The sequence below is a fragment of the Diadema setosum genome, chromosome 1 (assembly GCF_964275005.1).
Source record: "Diadema setosum chromosome 1, eeDiaSeto1, whole genome shotgun sequence".
NCBI lineage: Eukaryota > Metazoa > Echinodermata > Echinoidea > Diadematoida > Diadematidae > Diadema > Diadema setosum.
Window position 1 is genome coordinate 42,545,983 of NC_092685.1, and position 13,807 is coordinate 42,559,789.

Sequence of the window (13,807 nt, forward strand, 5' to 3'; positions counted from 1 at the left end):
CTGATGTCAACCGAGTGAACTTGTTCCAATACTTCTGTCTAAAGCTCTTCCTTTGAGGATATCGAGCACTCTTCATAGAAGGATAGAACCACCAAGTGTGTGTGTGTATATATATATATATATATATATATATATATATATATATATATATATATATATATATATATATATAATAGTACAAGGCTGGGATTATAGTCATGGCCAACATGCATAGTCCACCACAAATAAATGTCGGGTCATTACTTTTCAAGAAATTACATGTTTCGTGGGCCCAATTGGTCACGCAGAGTTTTGCAAGTTTGTACACTGTTATTCATGCCGTGAGAATAACTCCTGGCACAGTGCTTGATAACTTCATGCAAGTATTTCAGCCAGCTCCTGCGAACATGGTTGCCAGATCGCCTCTTTATAGTTTTCACGACCAACCTCAGTCTCTTTTACCGCCAAATCTTCGGCACAAACTTTTTTTTTTTTAATCTCTCCAATTGTCAGTACCATCATTGTAATTGAAATTGTATATGTTTTTGAATCTTTCTATTTTTGAGCGCATATACAGGGACATGTGCACTATGTGTTGTGGGCTATAATAAGCACTGATTATCATTATTATAGGTATTCCCGGCGAATTTTGCACTTTTGTCAGTCCATTATAGGGTGAGTATCAAAATTGCAACATGTACGTTCAATATTTAGCATTTCAATCACTGAAATTTGCTAATGTACCTTTCGAATTCGTAAAAGGGTACTTAAATTAGCACGTATATGTATAGATTCATTCAAATTCGCCAGCACTGGACGAAAAGGGTATTTCGCGGATGGGTAGTCAAATTCCAAACATATTCATTCAAATTTACGTCGTGTTATTTCTATTTTGAAAAGATGAGAATATTCAAATATGTGTATTCAAATGTGACTTTTTGTTTTTAAGCAGTATAAAAAGGTAATGATATCTTTGACCCTTGTGTAACTCGAATTAGTTGTTCTGTTATGCCCCTCTTCTTTTATACATGTCATTATAGGCATACATGTACCAGTACCACAGATTCTAGTTCAGCTTGTTTTATTTCATCTCCAACAAATTGTCAATACAGTGAAACGTTTGAATATACATACTAGTGACACGAAATCAGTACAACAGTGTAATTTTCAATTGTGATATAATAATGAAAATTTACGTCATCACCTGACATTCATGGCAACACAAGATAGATACAGGCGTATATCTCGAGAAGACAGAGAAAGAATTATATAAAAGCAGTTGAGGATCATAATATATAATACTGACTACCTAGATCTGGCCGACACACTGAACGGCCATCCAGTTCAGTTGTGGCCACATATCTTCGGACAGGGAGACGCAATAAGAACTGAGATGATATGAGAACAAGGACAAGATGATATTAGAATAAAGAATGAAATCAAAAATATGAAATAATTTGATGCTTACATAACAATAACTATAATGATGAAAGAAAATAAAGAAAGAATAAAAGCAAAACATGCCTGCTAAATTGACTGCAGTGCATGTCGAATTCAATATGCCCCCAAATGAATTCGAATAAACGAGGGCAGCATATTATACGTGATCACGTGATTATATTATTCTAAACTGAATGAAGGAATAGCGAAATGGTGCTTGTCTTACGAATTTCAGTTGAAAAAGTGTTGATTATAGCAATCTGTAAGAAGTACAAGTCACTAAAGTAGGTCTATGATATACAGCATATATTGTGCGAATGAACAAAAAAGAAATAACTCATGCACTTTGCGTGATGATAAAAGTAATAGCAATGGGAAAAGAGAAATCTACTGAAAACCTAACTATCATCATGAGCAGAGCTTGACGTGGATGAGGCCCTATAAATTCATAATATGCAATTACACTACAACATCAATAAACCTACACAGATATGATTAAATTAACTAAATACAGTGCACATATTCATTAAAAAATAGAGGTCCCGTGTTATTAAAAGAAAGACGCAGCAATAATGACTACAAAATTGTATTTGTGTGCAAGTGACAATGCAAGACAGTTTGAATTCTAATGATAAGACGCTGATGACTCAAAGAAAACAATACGCTAAAAACATGTAGGCCTACAATGTATCTCGAAAAATTTATCTGAAGTGCAGTTTGCGCATCTGATACAACTACAAACACTTGAACATCTGTAATTATTTTATTTTATTTGATTTGATTTATTCTCTGTATGCCACCAATTCTCTGCAATTTCATTATTATTGTACTAAATAACAGAAGTATGAAATTTTTCAACGATCATCATCATTTTCATCATACATCTGTAATATAATCACACGAGTTACATCTTAATATATATACAGAACGATTGCCAAGGATAAGCACAAAGATTGACTGTGTGGCAGTCGATAACGAATAACATTATTTATGATAAATTCGGGATGATTCCCAAATGCTCACAGTAGGCCCTAATCATGCGTTTACAAATACTTTAATTTGAGCAATATATTATACATGTATCTTATAATGCTTCATCTTCATCCACGCTAGTTTCAAATATAGACCTACGCACATTACAGCTGTACCAGCAGATCCCATGCGACACCATACCCATGTACTTTCTGACCTCATGCATCTTCCTATCCAGAAAAGGCTGGTCAGGGACTAGCGTTGACCAAAACAATCTCGATTTGACTACTGCGCCATAATTCTGTGCCCTTGTCCAAGAATTGTTGTAGCTGCGTCCTTGTCTTGCTCAGTTGACACACCTTGTTCCCTTATCGATCTTTAGGCCAAACCGGATGAAAGTAGACAACGCTCGGTGTACCATTCGGAAACTCTCGGATACTAATTGATCGTCTATTGTCACACTGTCCAATCAAAATTCTGCTTTCCGACCCAGCCCATGGAGTTTAGCGAATCAGAATGGCTCTTACGTACACACCCACTCTCGATGGCACGAGTGGATCGCGGTGCCGTTCTGCGAACTGAACTCAATTCCACAAAATATACATTTCGGTTTTAGTGCCTCTTTTCAACTCAACAACTCGCGTTCAGTTGAAGCTTCTTGTACAATTAATCTGGAATAGACAGATTTGTTAAGCTGTGATAAACAATTGCGATTTCATCTGAAACATAACAAAAGATATGTGTAATTGTAAACGCAGAAGGGCATATTAAAGGGTCTGTTCTAGTGTTCCTCACTTATCCAGGGATTGTGGTGTGATTTTACTTAATGAAGTTGTCACATAGTTTTCGAAAGCATTTTATTTCCAAACTTCTGAAGAGCTTCGTTATAGACTTGCAAGTTGCAACGACCTTGTGGACCATAAAATGTATTATTGTCATACTACTAGTATACTATAGTACCGTACTTACGCGGAATATATTTTCTTCACTTAATTTATGCTGCTGTTTCTGTTTCACTGAAAGGGAACATAGAAAAACAACTTACACTCTCACATTTATAAACATGCACGTCTCTGTTTGTTCACTCAGATGGCAGCATACGTTATTCAGTAAAACCAGGGAGGTGAAAGGAAATTTCTCTCACCTCCCCGGTAAAACGACCTCCAGTGCATCGAACAACTTGTGCTTTGAGATTGGTAAGTAAGGTCGCATCCAGCTCGGCCCCGATACGAGCGTGTCGCATGAGGGAGTTCCGCTTCAGTTCCACTTGCTGCATAATCCACGTACAGTGTACATGCCCTACGCCTCGTGAGTGTGTAGTTGTGCTGCCCTGCATCTTCCTACGTGACCGTATTTGTGTGAACTGTGTGTGCTGCATCTAATAGCCCGATTTCGACAACTATCGTGAAGATGGCGGCGTCTGTTTTGCGACTTGGAAGAGCAGGACTATCGAGGGTATGTCGTTTTTATGTTGTGTGTTGGCTGTCTCATTCGTTGCAAATGGGAATTCTGATTTTTACTGACTAGTCTCAGCTGACTAAATACTGCACTGGTAACATTAACAGAGAGATTCGTTTAGTTCACTGCCACTGGTTCAGATGAATCGTGTCACAAAATCGCAATACATGCTTTGCTACCATACCTTGCTACGTGAGTACGTAATACCATGGAGCTACCAATTGGTAGCTCCATGGTAATACGTAACCAACCGCGAGCTGTAGGCTACCTTGCAATTCAGTACAGAAGTAGGCCCTGCGATCGCGACTAGCGACTGTACTGGTGCAGCATCAGTGCCAGTGCAGTGCGTGTGGTTCTTCTTCTAAGTTCTGATTAAGTCTGCCTCCTTCAATAGGCTGAAGATTCTTGCAAAAAAGTCTGCCTCCTTCAATAGGCTGAAGATTCTTGCAAAAAATTCTGCCTCCTTCAATAGGCTGAGAAGATTCTTGCAGACTGTGCTATTTAGGCCTACATTATATTAATAAAATTTAAATTTTTAGATGCAGTTTATTTGAAGTTACAGATATTTACAAGCAATTAACAAATTTGAAGAAAATAACTACACTAGCCAACACTGTGATCAACCGTTTGGAAATATTGGCCAGTATCACTGGTCAGTGGTATGAAGTGTGGTGTGAAAAACAAAAAATGAAATTTGCCTAACAATTCACATGTAGTATTGAAATTCATACAACATGCAAGTGCAAGTGCAAGTGTCTCCTGATCCCATCAGATTGCTCTTTTGCCTTGGCCTTCCATGGCTTGAACTCCTTGATTTTGGCCGGTACTAACAAAAATAAAAAGACCACCCCCCGCCCCCATACCTACCCGTACAGCTGTTGATATCATGCTGCCAAATAACTTCTAGTCCATTGTATTGTCAGGATTCTACTTTCATCCATCTTGGCAGGGGCGGATCCAGGAATTCTGTAAAGAGGGGCTGCCTTTAAGGTTATAAAATTAAAGTGGGGCACACGCACTCCTCCCCATTTTTTCTTTTTCTCTCTTGTTTTTACAAAAATTAAAGAGGGAGGGGGGGGGGGGGCGTGCACCCGATGCTCTCCACCTGGATCTGTCACTGCTTAGGGTGCATTTTCCCCTTTGCACAATGCTGACCTTGATCTCATGTTTTGACATCAGTTAAGGAAGTTGTGAGACAGGTAACTTTTTGTAACAAAATTGACGTCACACACACAAGCCTGATCATGGGTTGTAATGAAAACATATGCTGCATAGTAGAGTAGAATGGCGGAAGAGGTCTCGCCATTTTTTTTCAGTTTCTTTTGCAGTCTGATACTCCCATCACCTACTATCCCAACATGTACAAAATGTACATGTACAGTGCCATAGCTTCCTGACTTGAGCTGCTAGATGGTAATGATACCTCATCAAGTATCATTAATCAAGCACTACTCTTGACAAGCATGCGTGTGCAAATGCTCTTCTAGCTGGAGTCATTGTCAATGTATACCGGTACTAGAAGTAGTACATCTACATATTTCTGACATTGTTGTACATACAGTGTACATTGTATTTCTGATGTAACAATGTTAACATGATCAGGCACAGTGCTCTGACTTAGCAGATGACAAAACATTGCATATATTTCGGGATGTACACGTATGTAGGGTTCAATGTTGTTAACTCATGAAATAGCATACATTTGGTTTCCTCATGCATTATCCTGTACTCTTTCTTTCAAATCTTGGTTTCTTATTCCAGGCCCTGTTTGGTGCAAGGACTGGGTCATGTTATTACTCCAGTGCAGTAAGTATTTTTTTTTTCTTTTACCTTTTTTTTTTTCTCAGTGTGACGGATACAATTTTTGATGAACTTCTGTCTTCTGAATTTTGGATGCTCCACAATGATTTAAAGGGACTGTACAGTACTGGTTGAGGTGGGGATTCATGTTTTGAACATTCCTAAGTGGGATAATGAAAAGCCTCTTATGAAATATAAAAGAGCATGTAATTTTAAGAAGGATTCAACGTTTATTTGATGAAAATTGGTTTTCAAATGGCTGAGATATCAAAAAAAGTGCTAATAATAAAAGGCGACATGCCACAACTTTATTAGGATCTCTTTGTTTCACCTTGTTTTTGGATATCTCAGCCATTTCAAAACCGATTTTCATCGAATAAACTTTTGATACCCCTTAGAACTGCATGCTCTTTGACATCTCATAGAGTGGTTTCTGAATATCTCGCAAAACGTTAAAAGCTAAATCCTCACCTCGACCAGAACTGTACACACCCTTTAAAAAGATATATAATAGATAAGTAGTGTACATATCATGCAATTTAAAAAAATGCTTCATTAAACCAAACATGATTTTGAGAGTAAACATTGATATTTATGTACAACTGTATCATGTACACATGTATTTTTGCAAAGTATGCCTGTCTTTATAAGCATTTCCCAGTGACTGTGAAATTTATTGTCAGAAGGAGATAATTATGAAGAGGATGTTAGTGAATACAAACCTTTGATATTTACAACTGTACATGTATGATGGTAGTTTCAGTGATTTTGTATTTAAGTTGTGTATTGTAAGCACTGTAAATATCAACTTCTGTGATGCTGTTTTCGGACGAAAGGAATACGTTGGAGAAATATGCATGTCTGATCGACAGCGTGGTGTTCAGTAATAGATTGTAGTTATAGTTGTAAGTTGACCGCTGACAGTGTTGAAAGTGGTAATAATTCAGAATTAATGTATTTGCATGGATAAACTAACTCTTAACAAGAGCTGATGATACCAGCAACTACAAGCGAATAAAAAGGTGATACCTTTAAAAGAATTACTGGTTGTACAGCTATGATTGTTCCAGTTTGTAAGTCATTGAGGTAGATCTCTTTTATATGAGTGGACTCACATGTGGTGTGAGGCACGTTGTACAAATTTTGTAGCTCATCAGGCCGAGTTACTAGAACCCCTTGTACACTAAGTTCCACAAGCATTTCCGTCTCGGATGAATATATGAGTAAAAGCTAAACAGGAGTGAAAATGGCCAATTGCCGAGATTGTGCTCCTTTTGAAGCCTTTTCAGTTTCTGTGGATTTCAAATATTATTGGCAACTTGTGGATGAAATTACACCTTGCTTTTGCAAAAGGGAAAGAAAGCTATCCTTCAAGTCCTTAAATGCATAATAATGGTGAAAGCTAAAGATATTGTAATGTCATCTTGACTACTTCAAGTAAAGATGTTCATGTTATCATTCGGCTGTTGATTTTACATTGTGATATGCTCACTGATTAAAGAATGGCGTCAAAGATGTGCTACAATTACTAGTAGCCCACTAGTGAAGCATATCAGCTTATTGAAATGCAAAGTTTTTGGGCATTGGTGTTTTCAATTTCTTGCATGCATTAATGTATGTGCTGAAGTGTTGTTTTATCCTTCTTACCATCAGCCAACCACAAAGCTCCTCATCAATGGACAGATGGTAGATTCCACAACTTCAGACTGGATCGACGTGCACAACCCGGTAGGTTATGGATATTTACCATAATTTGGCCAATCATCCCTTGCTCTATGTCAAGTGCTTAGTATCTTCCCATTGTGACTAACCCTTATTTTGCTTTCTGTGCTGATTGGCACGCACACTGGTGGAATGGTAAATTGTGTCTCCAGATTACAGATTGTGTTCAAAATTTTCCTTATGTATGCATACCGTGGTACTCGCCATTTGTTGTTGCTGTTGCTTTTTATCTAAGCCTCGCTTGTTTCTCCACCTTTGCGCAGTTGAATGATAAATTAAACTTCATTACCTTCATTGTTTTTGGCAGGCCACCAATGAAGTTGTGACGAGAGTCCCCAAGTCGACCCAGAGTGAGATGGAGGCGGCCGTGAATGCCGCGCAAGCCGCCTTTCCGTCCTGGGCAGAGACCACCATCCTCACGCGCCAACAGATCATGTTCAAATACCAGCACCTGATCAAGGAGAATCTGGTCAGTACTCGGAAACCAGCGATCCTGTGATGATGATGATGATAATGGTGATGATGGTGATGATGATGGTGATGATGATGATGATGATGATGATACTATAGTAATGATGGTGGTGATTATGGTGGTGATGGTTGTGATGGTGATGATGATGATGGTGATGATGGTGATGATGATGATGGTGATGATGATGATGATGGTGATGATGATGATGATGATGTGGGTGTGGTTGCCACCTGGGCACCATTTCATGAAAGTTGTCTTGTCAGCCCTGACAAGTTGTGGGTATCTGACAATTACCAAGTAACTATTGGTGACCGGAGCTTCTCAGTCGATCAAAACCAAGTATTGTACTGTAATTGTCAAGAGACTGACAACTTGTCAGGGCTGACAACTTTCATGAAATGGTACCCCAGTGTGTATCAGTCTCAATGATAGTATTGATGATAAATATGGTGATGATGATGGTGATGATGTCAGGTAATGATAGTGGTGATGGTGGTGATGATAATGATAGTGGTGATAGTGATTACATACAAAGTGTATATGTGACCCTGCACCTCAAAACAAACAAAAAGTCGCCAGACATGAATTTTTAGTTAAGACCATATTCTGAAAGAGCAGACTTTAAGCTTTAAAATGATGTATAACTCAAACCAAATGGACTCTCCTAACCTATCTAAATATTGGAAAGAAAGCACAAACTCTGGAAAATGTGAACTGAGAAAAGAGGCTCTGAAGTACAGTGTCTATTCAAGCGCTTAATCTTTACCAAACCGTGCTGGCTGTGCGATGAATGGGACAAAAAACAAGAAGTAAACCACCAGAGTAACAACAATGAAGGGATTATCAGATTAAACTGAAATTAAGCATGCCTCATTAACACATTCTGTCTGTACGCGCCGAGGTCCTATGTGTGATCTTGTGTACATGTTGTCCACCATTAAATACACATCATCGATTCATCCTTCCTTTCAGCTGTTCCTTTCACTCTCGACGTTGTATCATATTCACACAGTCACAGACGGTAGGGGGGTATTCGCCGTACTTAACAGCCACACGCCTACAGGCACTTTACACGCTCCCATATACTGACATCGATGTTTGTTCCGTGCTATGTACCAGCATCCTAAACCTCTAATAGCTAGCTGTACTGCGCACCAACACACTGATCATCGTGCACCACACCGTTGATTGTCGTACTCACATGCGACACACGCAGTGATACTCATAGTAATCACAGATTTGGATCTCATCTGGCGGTCAAATGAACAGTTCCCTTCCTTTTATTTTGATCCAAACCAAGTGGCAAATATCACACAATATGAGCAATGGAAAAACAACGTGGGCAATGAGAGGTTAAAGGAAACTTGTAGGTTTCCACCCCTACCTCTGGTTCTCTACCTTCTGCTCTTCATGACTCTTTTCCTGCCTATCTCTGTAACAGCAAGTCTTCACTTCACTACTCAAGCTCTTTTCTTACCCTGGCACCTCGCCTCTCCTGTCTCTCCCTAGCAACCAACATGTGTCTTTTCTTATGTTCAACACTAGATGGCGCAAATGAAACAAATAAATGGAACGGCTCCTACATACCGGCCCCTTAATTTTCAAAAGAGGGTAACCCCTTTTAAAATTACCAAAACCTACCACCATCATTAATCACATTAATGTTTGTTCTTGCCACCCAACACTTGAACAGTCTATTGACCACAATAAACAACGCTAACTCAAAAATATGCTACATACTATCAAACTACAACAACCCCTTACACATACAACCTTGTGCGACACATGTACAAAACATGTCTTTGATGCAGAAATGGTAGTCACTTTCACTGGCAACAATGGCAAGGACAAAGTTGAATATGGTTGTGTTTACAAATGAACATCGCGTATTCATAAAGTGTCTAAACACCCTGACATTCATTATGTAACCTCTGTGTACTATTAGTATGCATGTGCCTCAGGTGTCAGCATGCATTCCAACACTCCACTTGTTGAAACTATTCTTATAAACATGAGTGCATGTCTGGAAACAGACAGTTTTGCAATAAACACTGAGACGTTAACTGCCACGCCTTTTCTTTTCTTCCTTATTTGCAACCATGAGTTTGCTAACTGTAACCCACGATACAACAAATGTACCTGCAGTCCACTTATACCTTTTACATGTATGTATGGAAACAAACTACATTAAAAAGAATTTCCATACTTCTGCAACACAACTGTTGACCACTTTAAGCTTTAGCCAAATACAAAGCCAGCTGTTTACAAAACATAGTGTATACCAAATACTATACACAGCTTGCATAAATGTGTAAACATGTACATGTATGCATCCCTGCATAGCAAACAGAGCGAAATGCATAACATCTTCAAATCCACATTGACCAACTGAACCTGCCAAATTTACATCAGCTTGAACTTGACCTGCCCTTAATCTAATCAAAACATAAATGTGTTTACAGCATGGCATTCAACTATACACCATACACATACAGTTTTGTACCATTTCTGAATGATACTGCATACATGTGCACCAATGCATATCAAGTACATGTATCAACATAAAATATAAAACCTTATTCATACATTTCTCATGAACTCTGTTAGAATAACATGCTAATTTGTAAATACCCCTATTTCTTTCAAAGGATTATACATCCTTCCAGTATTGCATTTTTAAACAATACTGTTTTGAGCAATACTGTGATAGCACCAAATTTCTGCACACACACAAAAAAAAACCAACAAAACAAAACAAATTAAAGTGGGTTAAACATGGGCAATAAAAATGTGTTTCCATGACTATTGTCCACCAAAACATCTGTCAACATAACCCAACCAACATCAGTGTACTGTGTAAATACCCAAACACTGTGGTAAAAGTGCAGACTTGGAGTTCTGACCTTCTCTTTCATTTCTGCACAAAAAAATAAATCTCTTGAAATCTAACAAACATAATCTACTTTATCTACAGCCTCATGAATGCCACAGCTATCTTTAAATTCACTGACTCACTCTAGATGGTCTCTTGATCTAGAGAGTGCAGTTGGTTTGCACTTCAGTATACCTAAATACCGGTATACAATATATACAAACAGCATTAAAACCTGTATCACCTTTCCACTGATTGTCAATACAACATAATAAAACAATTTATCTCATGCTACTTACTATACAATATGGTGCTTGTGGTGCAAGAAAATTTGCTTGCCACTGGATGAAAATGATATATGTCACCATGATACATATATAAGATACATTTTCATGCCTATGTGTTTCTCATGTCTTCTTATAACTCAAATGCAAATATATTATGTATACCTATGCGGGTGTATAACATAATACTATGCACTGACCTTTAGCACACTGTTTGCGTATACTTACAAATCAATACCATCTTTCTTTATACATGCTTTGCCAGAAATCAAAACCTTTTCCCTCGCTTATAACTTATCTTGAATTTGACAATATTTCCACTTGAACAACAAACCTAAATTTGGAATGTCTCCTTTTGGTATGCTTGGAATTCAGAATACACTGTATTCTGAAATAGGCTGAATACACAATGTGCTACTCATTACATTACTGGTTTAAAAGAAGAAAAAAAAAAAAATACAACCAGACAAATAAACAAACTCTGCTAAGCATTTGTCTGTATCCATCACATATCACCTGGCAAAATACACTGTATATGACTACACAATACCACCTGTGCATAATCATACAATTATAAAAACCTACCGCATACAAATCACATCAATGCTTTATCAAAACACATGTGATGTATGCCAGATAGCGAAACTGTACTTGCATACAAAATTCAACTCTTGCATTTGACGAATTGTTCATGTGACTAATTTGCTCCTAATTTGTTCTATCAAATTCCGTGGAGTCCAAGTCACATCATAATATCTGTTCACACAGTCCGTCCAGGCTTGACACAAAATTGTTCACGGTCCAATCACAAACCAAGCTTTACGATCAGTTCCCCTTCAGCTCGTTGACCTGATTTGTGACGAAACGCAATTTGAATTCCTGTCGGTTCGCGACACAAATTTTGTTCCATGTAAAATGCAAAAAAAAAAGAATTACTGCAAACAACTCGTTGTCAAAACACACTCTATACTAACCAGAATTTGTTATCACAATATCTGATCACCTTTACTTGCGGACATGTATCCGGATCTCCACATATGATCGCTGAGAATATCGCGAAATTCCAGCAAAATGTTCCATCACAATCGAATGTGTAGATCTGCAGAAACAGTCATGAATCTCCCTCTAAAAGGAGACACAGCTTGCTGATTGGTCGCAGATAAACACCAGTCTTGGTCTGCACCTCAACGCGACGGACAAGGCCTTCTCTGTCAGGTATGGTCCGCTGAACTCGTCCCATCGGCCAAACGTTTCGTGGTAGCGTGTCATCGACGACGAGCACAACATCTCCGACCTGAATGTTTCTGTTGCGGCACACCCATCTTTGCCTCTCCTGCAGTTGCGGCAGGTACTCCTTCAGCCATCTCCTCCAAAAGATGTCCGCCATATATTGTACCTGTCGCCATCGACGTCTCGCATAGATATCGGTCTGCCTAGTGACCGATGGGGGCAACAGGGGAGTAGACTTCAGCTGCAACAGATGATTCGGTGTTAGAGCTTCCAGATCGTTTGGGTCATCAGAAACTCTAGTGATGGGTCGACTATTGATAATACTCTCCACCTCACAGAATAGCGTCTGCAAGCTCTCGTCACTCATGACTTGCTGCTTCGTCAGGGAGAAAAGAAGCTGCCTCACCGTCCTAATCTGTCTCTCCCAGACTCCTCCATGATGAGATCCACCAGGTGGATTGAAAGTCCATTGGATGTTTCTTTGTAACAGCGCATTATTAAGCTGGTCCAAGTTCCAGCTCTCGATTGCCTGCCTGAGTTCTCTCTCTGCGCCGACAAAGTTGGTCCCATTGTCAGATCTCATCTCCTTGACCGCTCCTCTGCGTGCTTGGAAACGTCTTATTGCAGCAATACATGAGTCTGTGTCTAACGAGTCTGCCTTTTCGATGTGTACAGCACGTATGGTAAGGCACGTGAACATCACGCCATATCTCTTTACCATACTGCGTCCCCTCTTCACCTCCACTGGTCCGAAATAGTCCACACCAACATGTGTAAACGGTGGTTTGTCTGGAATCACTCTGTCTTTTGGAAGATCTGCCATTTTTTGCTGCATCAGCTGCCCTCTGCGTCGTCTGCACATGACACATCTTCGCAACATTTTCCTCACAGCTGAATTGGCACCTGGGATGTAGTACCTCTGCTGTAAATTGGAGAGAATGTAATTCCTCCCACAATGTCCAGAGTTCACATGAATGTTTCTCAGGATGAGTTCCGACACATGGTGACCCTTTGGCAGAATCAATGGGTGTTTTGCCTCCATAGGCAAGGCTGCCTTACTCAATCTTCCTCCAACTCTGAGCAGGTCATTGTCAAGTGTAGGGTCAAGCTTGTAAATGGAGCTTGACTTCTTTACTCCATTTCTTTTCCCATTGACCTTTGACTCTTCTCCTCTCAGTGTTGCAATTTCTGGAGCAAATGCTTGCTCTTGGACGTAGCGGAAAACAGCCTCCTCAGCATTTTCCATATCCTTCGTAGTCAGCTTTGTAGCTTCACCCGTGTCATCCCTCTGACCCCTCCTTTTCATTTTCAGCATTTCTTTCAATTTCAGCATCCATGCCACTGCCTTCCTCATACTCACCCAGTCGGAGTAGTGAGACAACAGCCTACCAACAGGGTCAAGTGTTTCATCACGTTCCTTTGCATTTGTCACAAAGGTGCTCTTTGTCTCCCTCAGGCATGGCTCGTCACATTCAACATCACAAGCCAAAATCTTCCTTTTCAGCTCTGGGTCATCTGTACTTGTTATGACCAAGTTCTCTGGTTGCGCTGGCCACATGCTTTCGTCCGCATGAAGAA

At 39.3% G+C, this 13,807-nt stretch overlaps 1 protein-coding gene across 1 annotated transcript in view; it reads left to right on the forward strand.

Annotated features, from left to right (window-relative positions):
• The first annotated feature begins 3,694 nt into the window (after nucleotides 1-3,694).
• Nucleotides 3,695-13,807, forward strand: part of LOC140230802 (methylmalonate-semialdehyde/malonate-semialdehyde dehydrogenase [acylating], mitochondrial-like) — a 31,642-nt gene continuing 21,529 nt past the window's right edge. Inside the window, exons 1-4 of the mRNA XM_072310947.1 lie at nucleotides 3,695-3,846; nucleotides 5,611-5,655; nucleotides 7,303-7,377; nucleotides 7,679-7,840. Coding sequence (XP_072167048.1) covers nucleotides 3,802-3,846; nucleotides 5,611-5,655; nucleotides 7,303-7,377; nucleotides 7,679-7,840 — 327 coding nt within the window. The 5' untranslated portion in view covers nucleotides 3,695-3,801. The remainder of the gene's footprint in view (nucleotides 3,847-5,610; nucleotides 5,656-7,302; nucleotides 7,378-7,678; nucleotides 7,841-13,807) is intronic.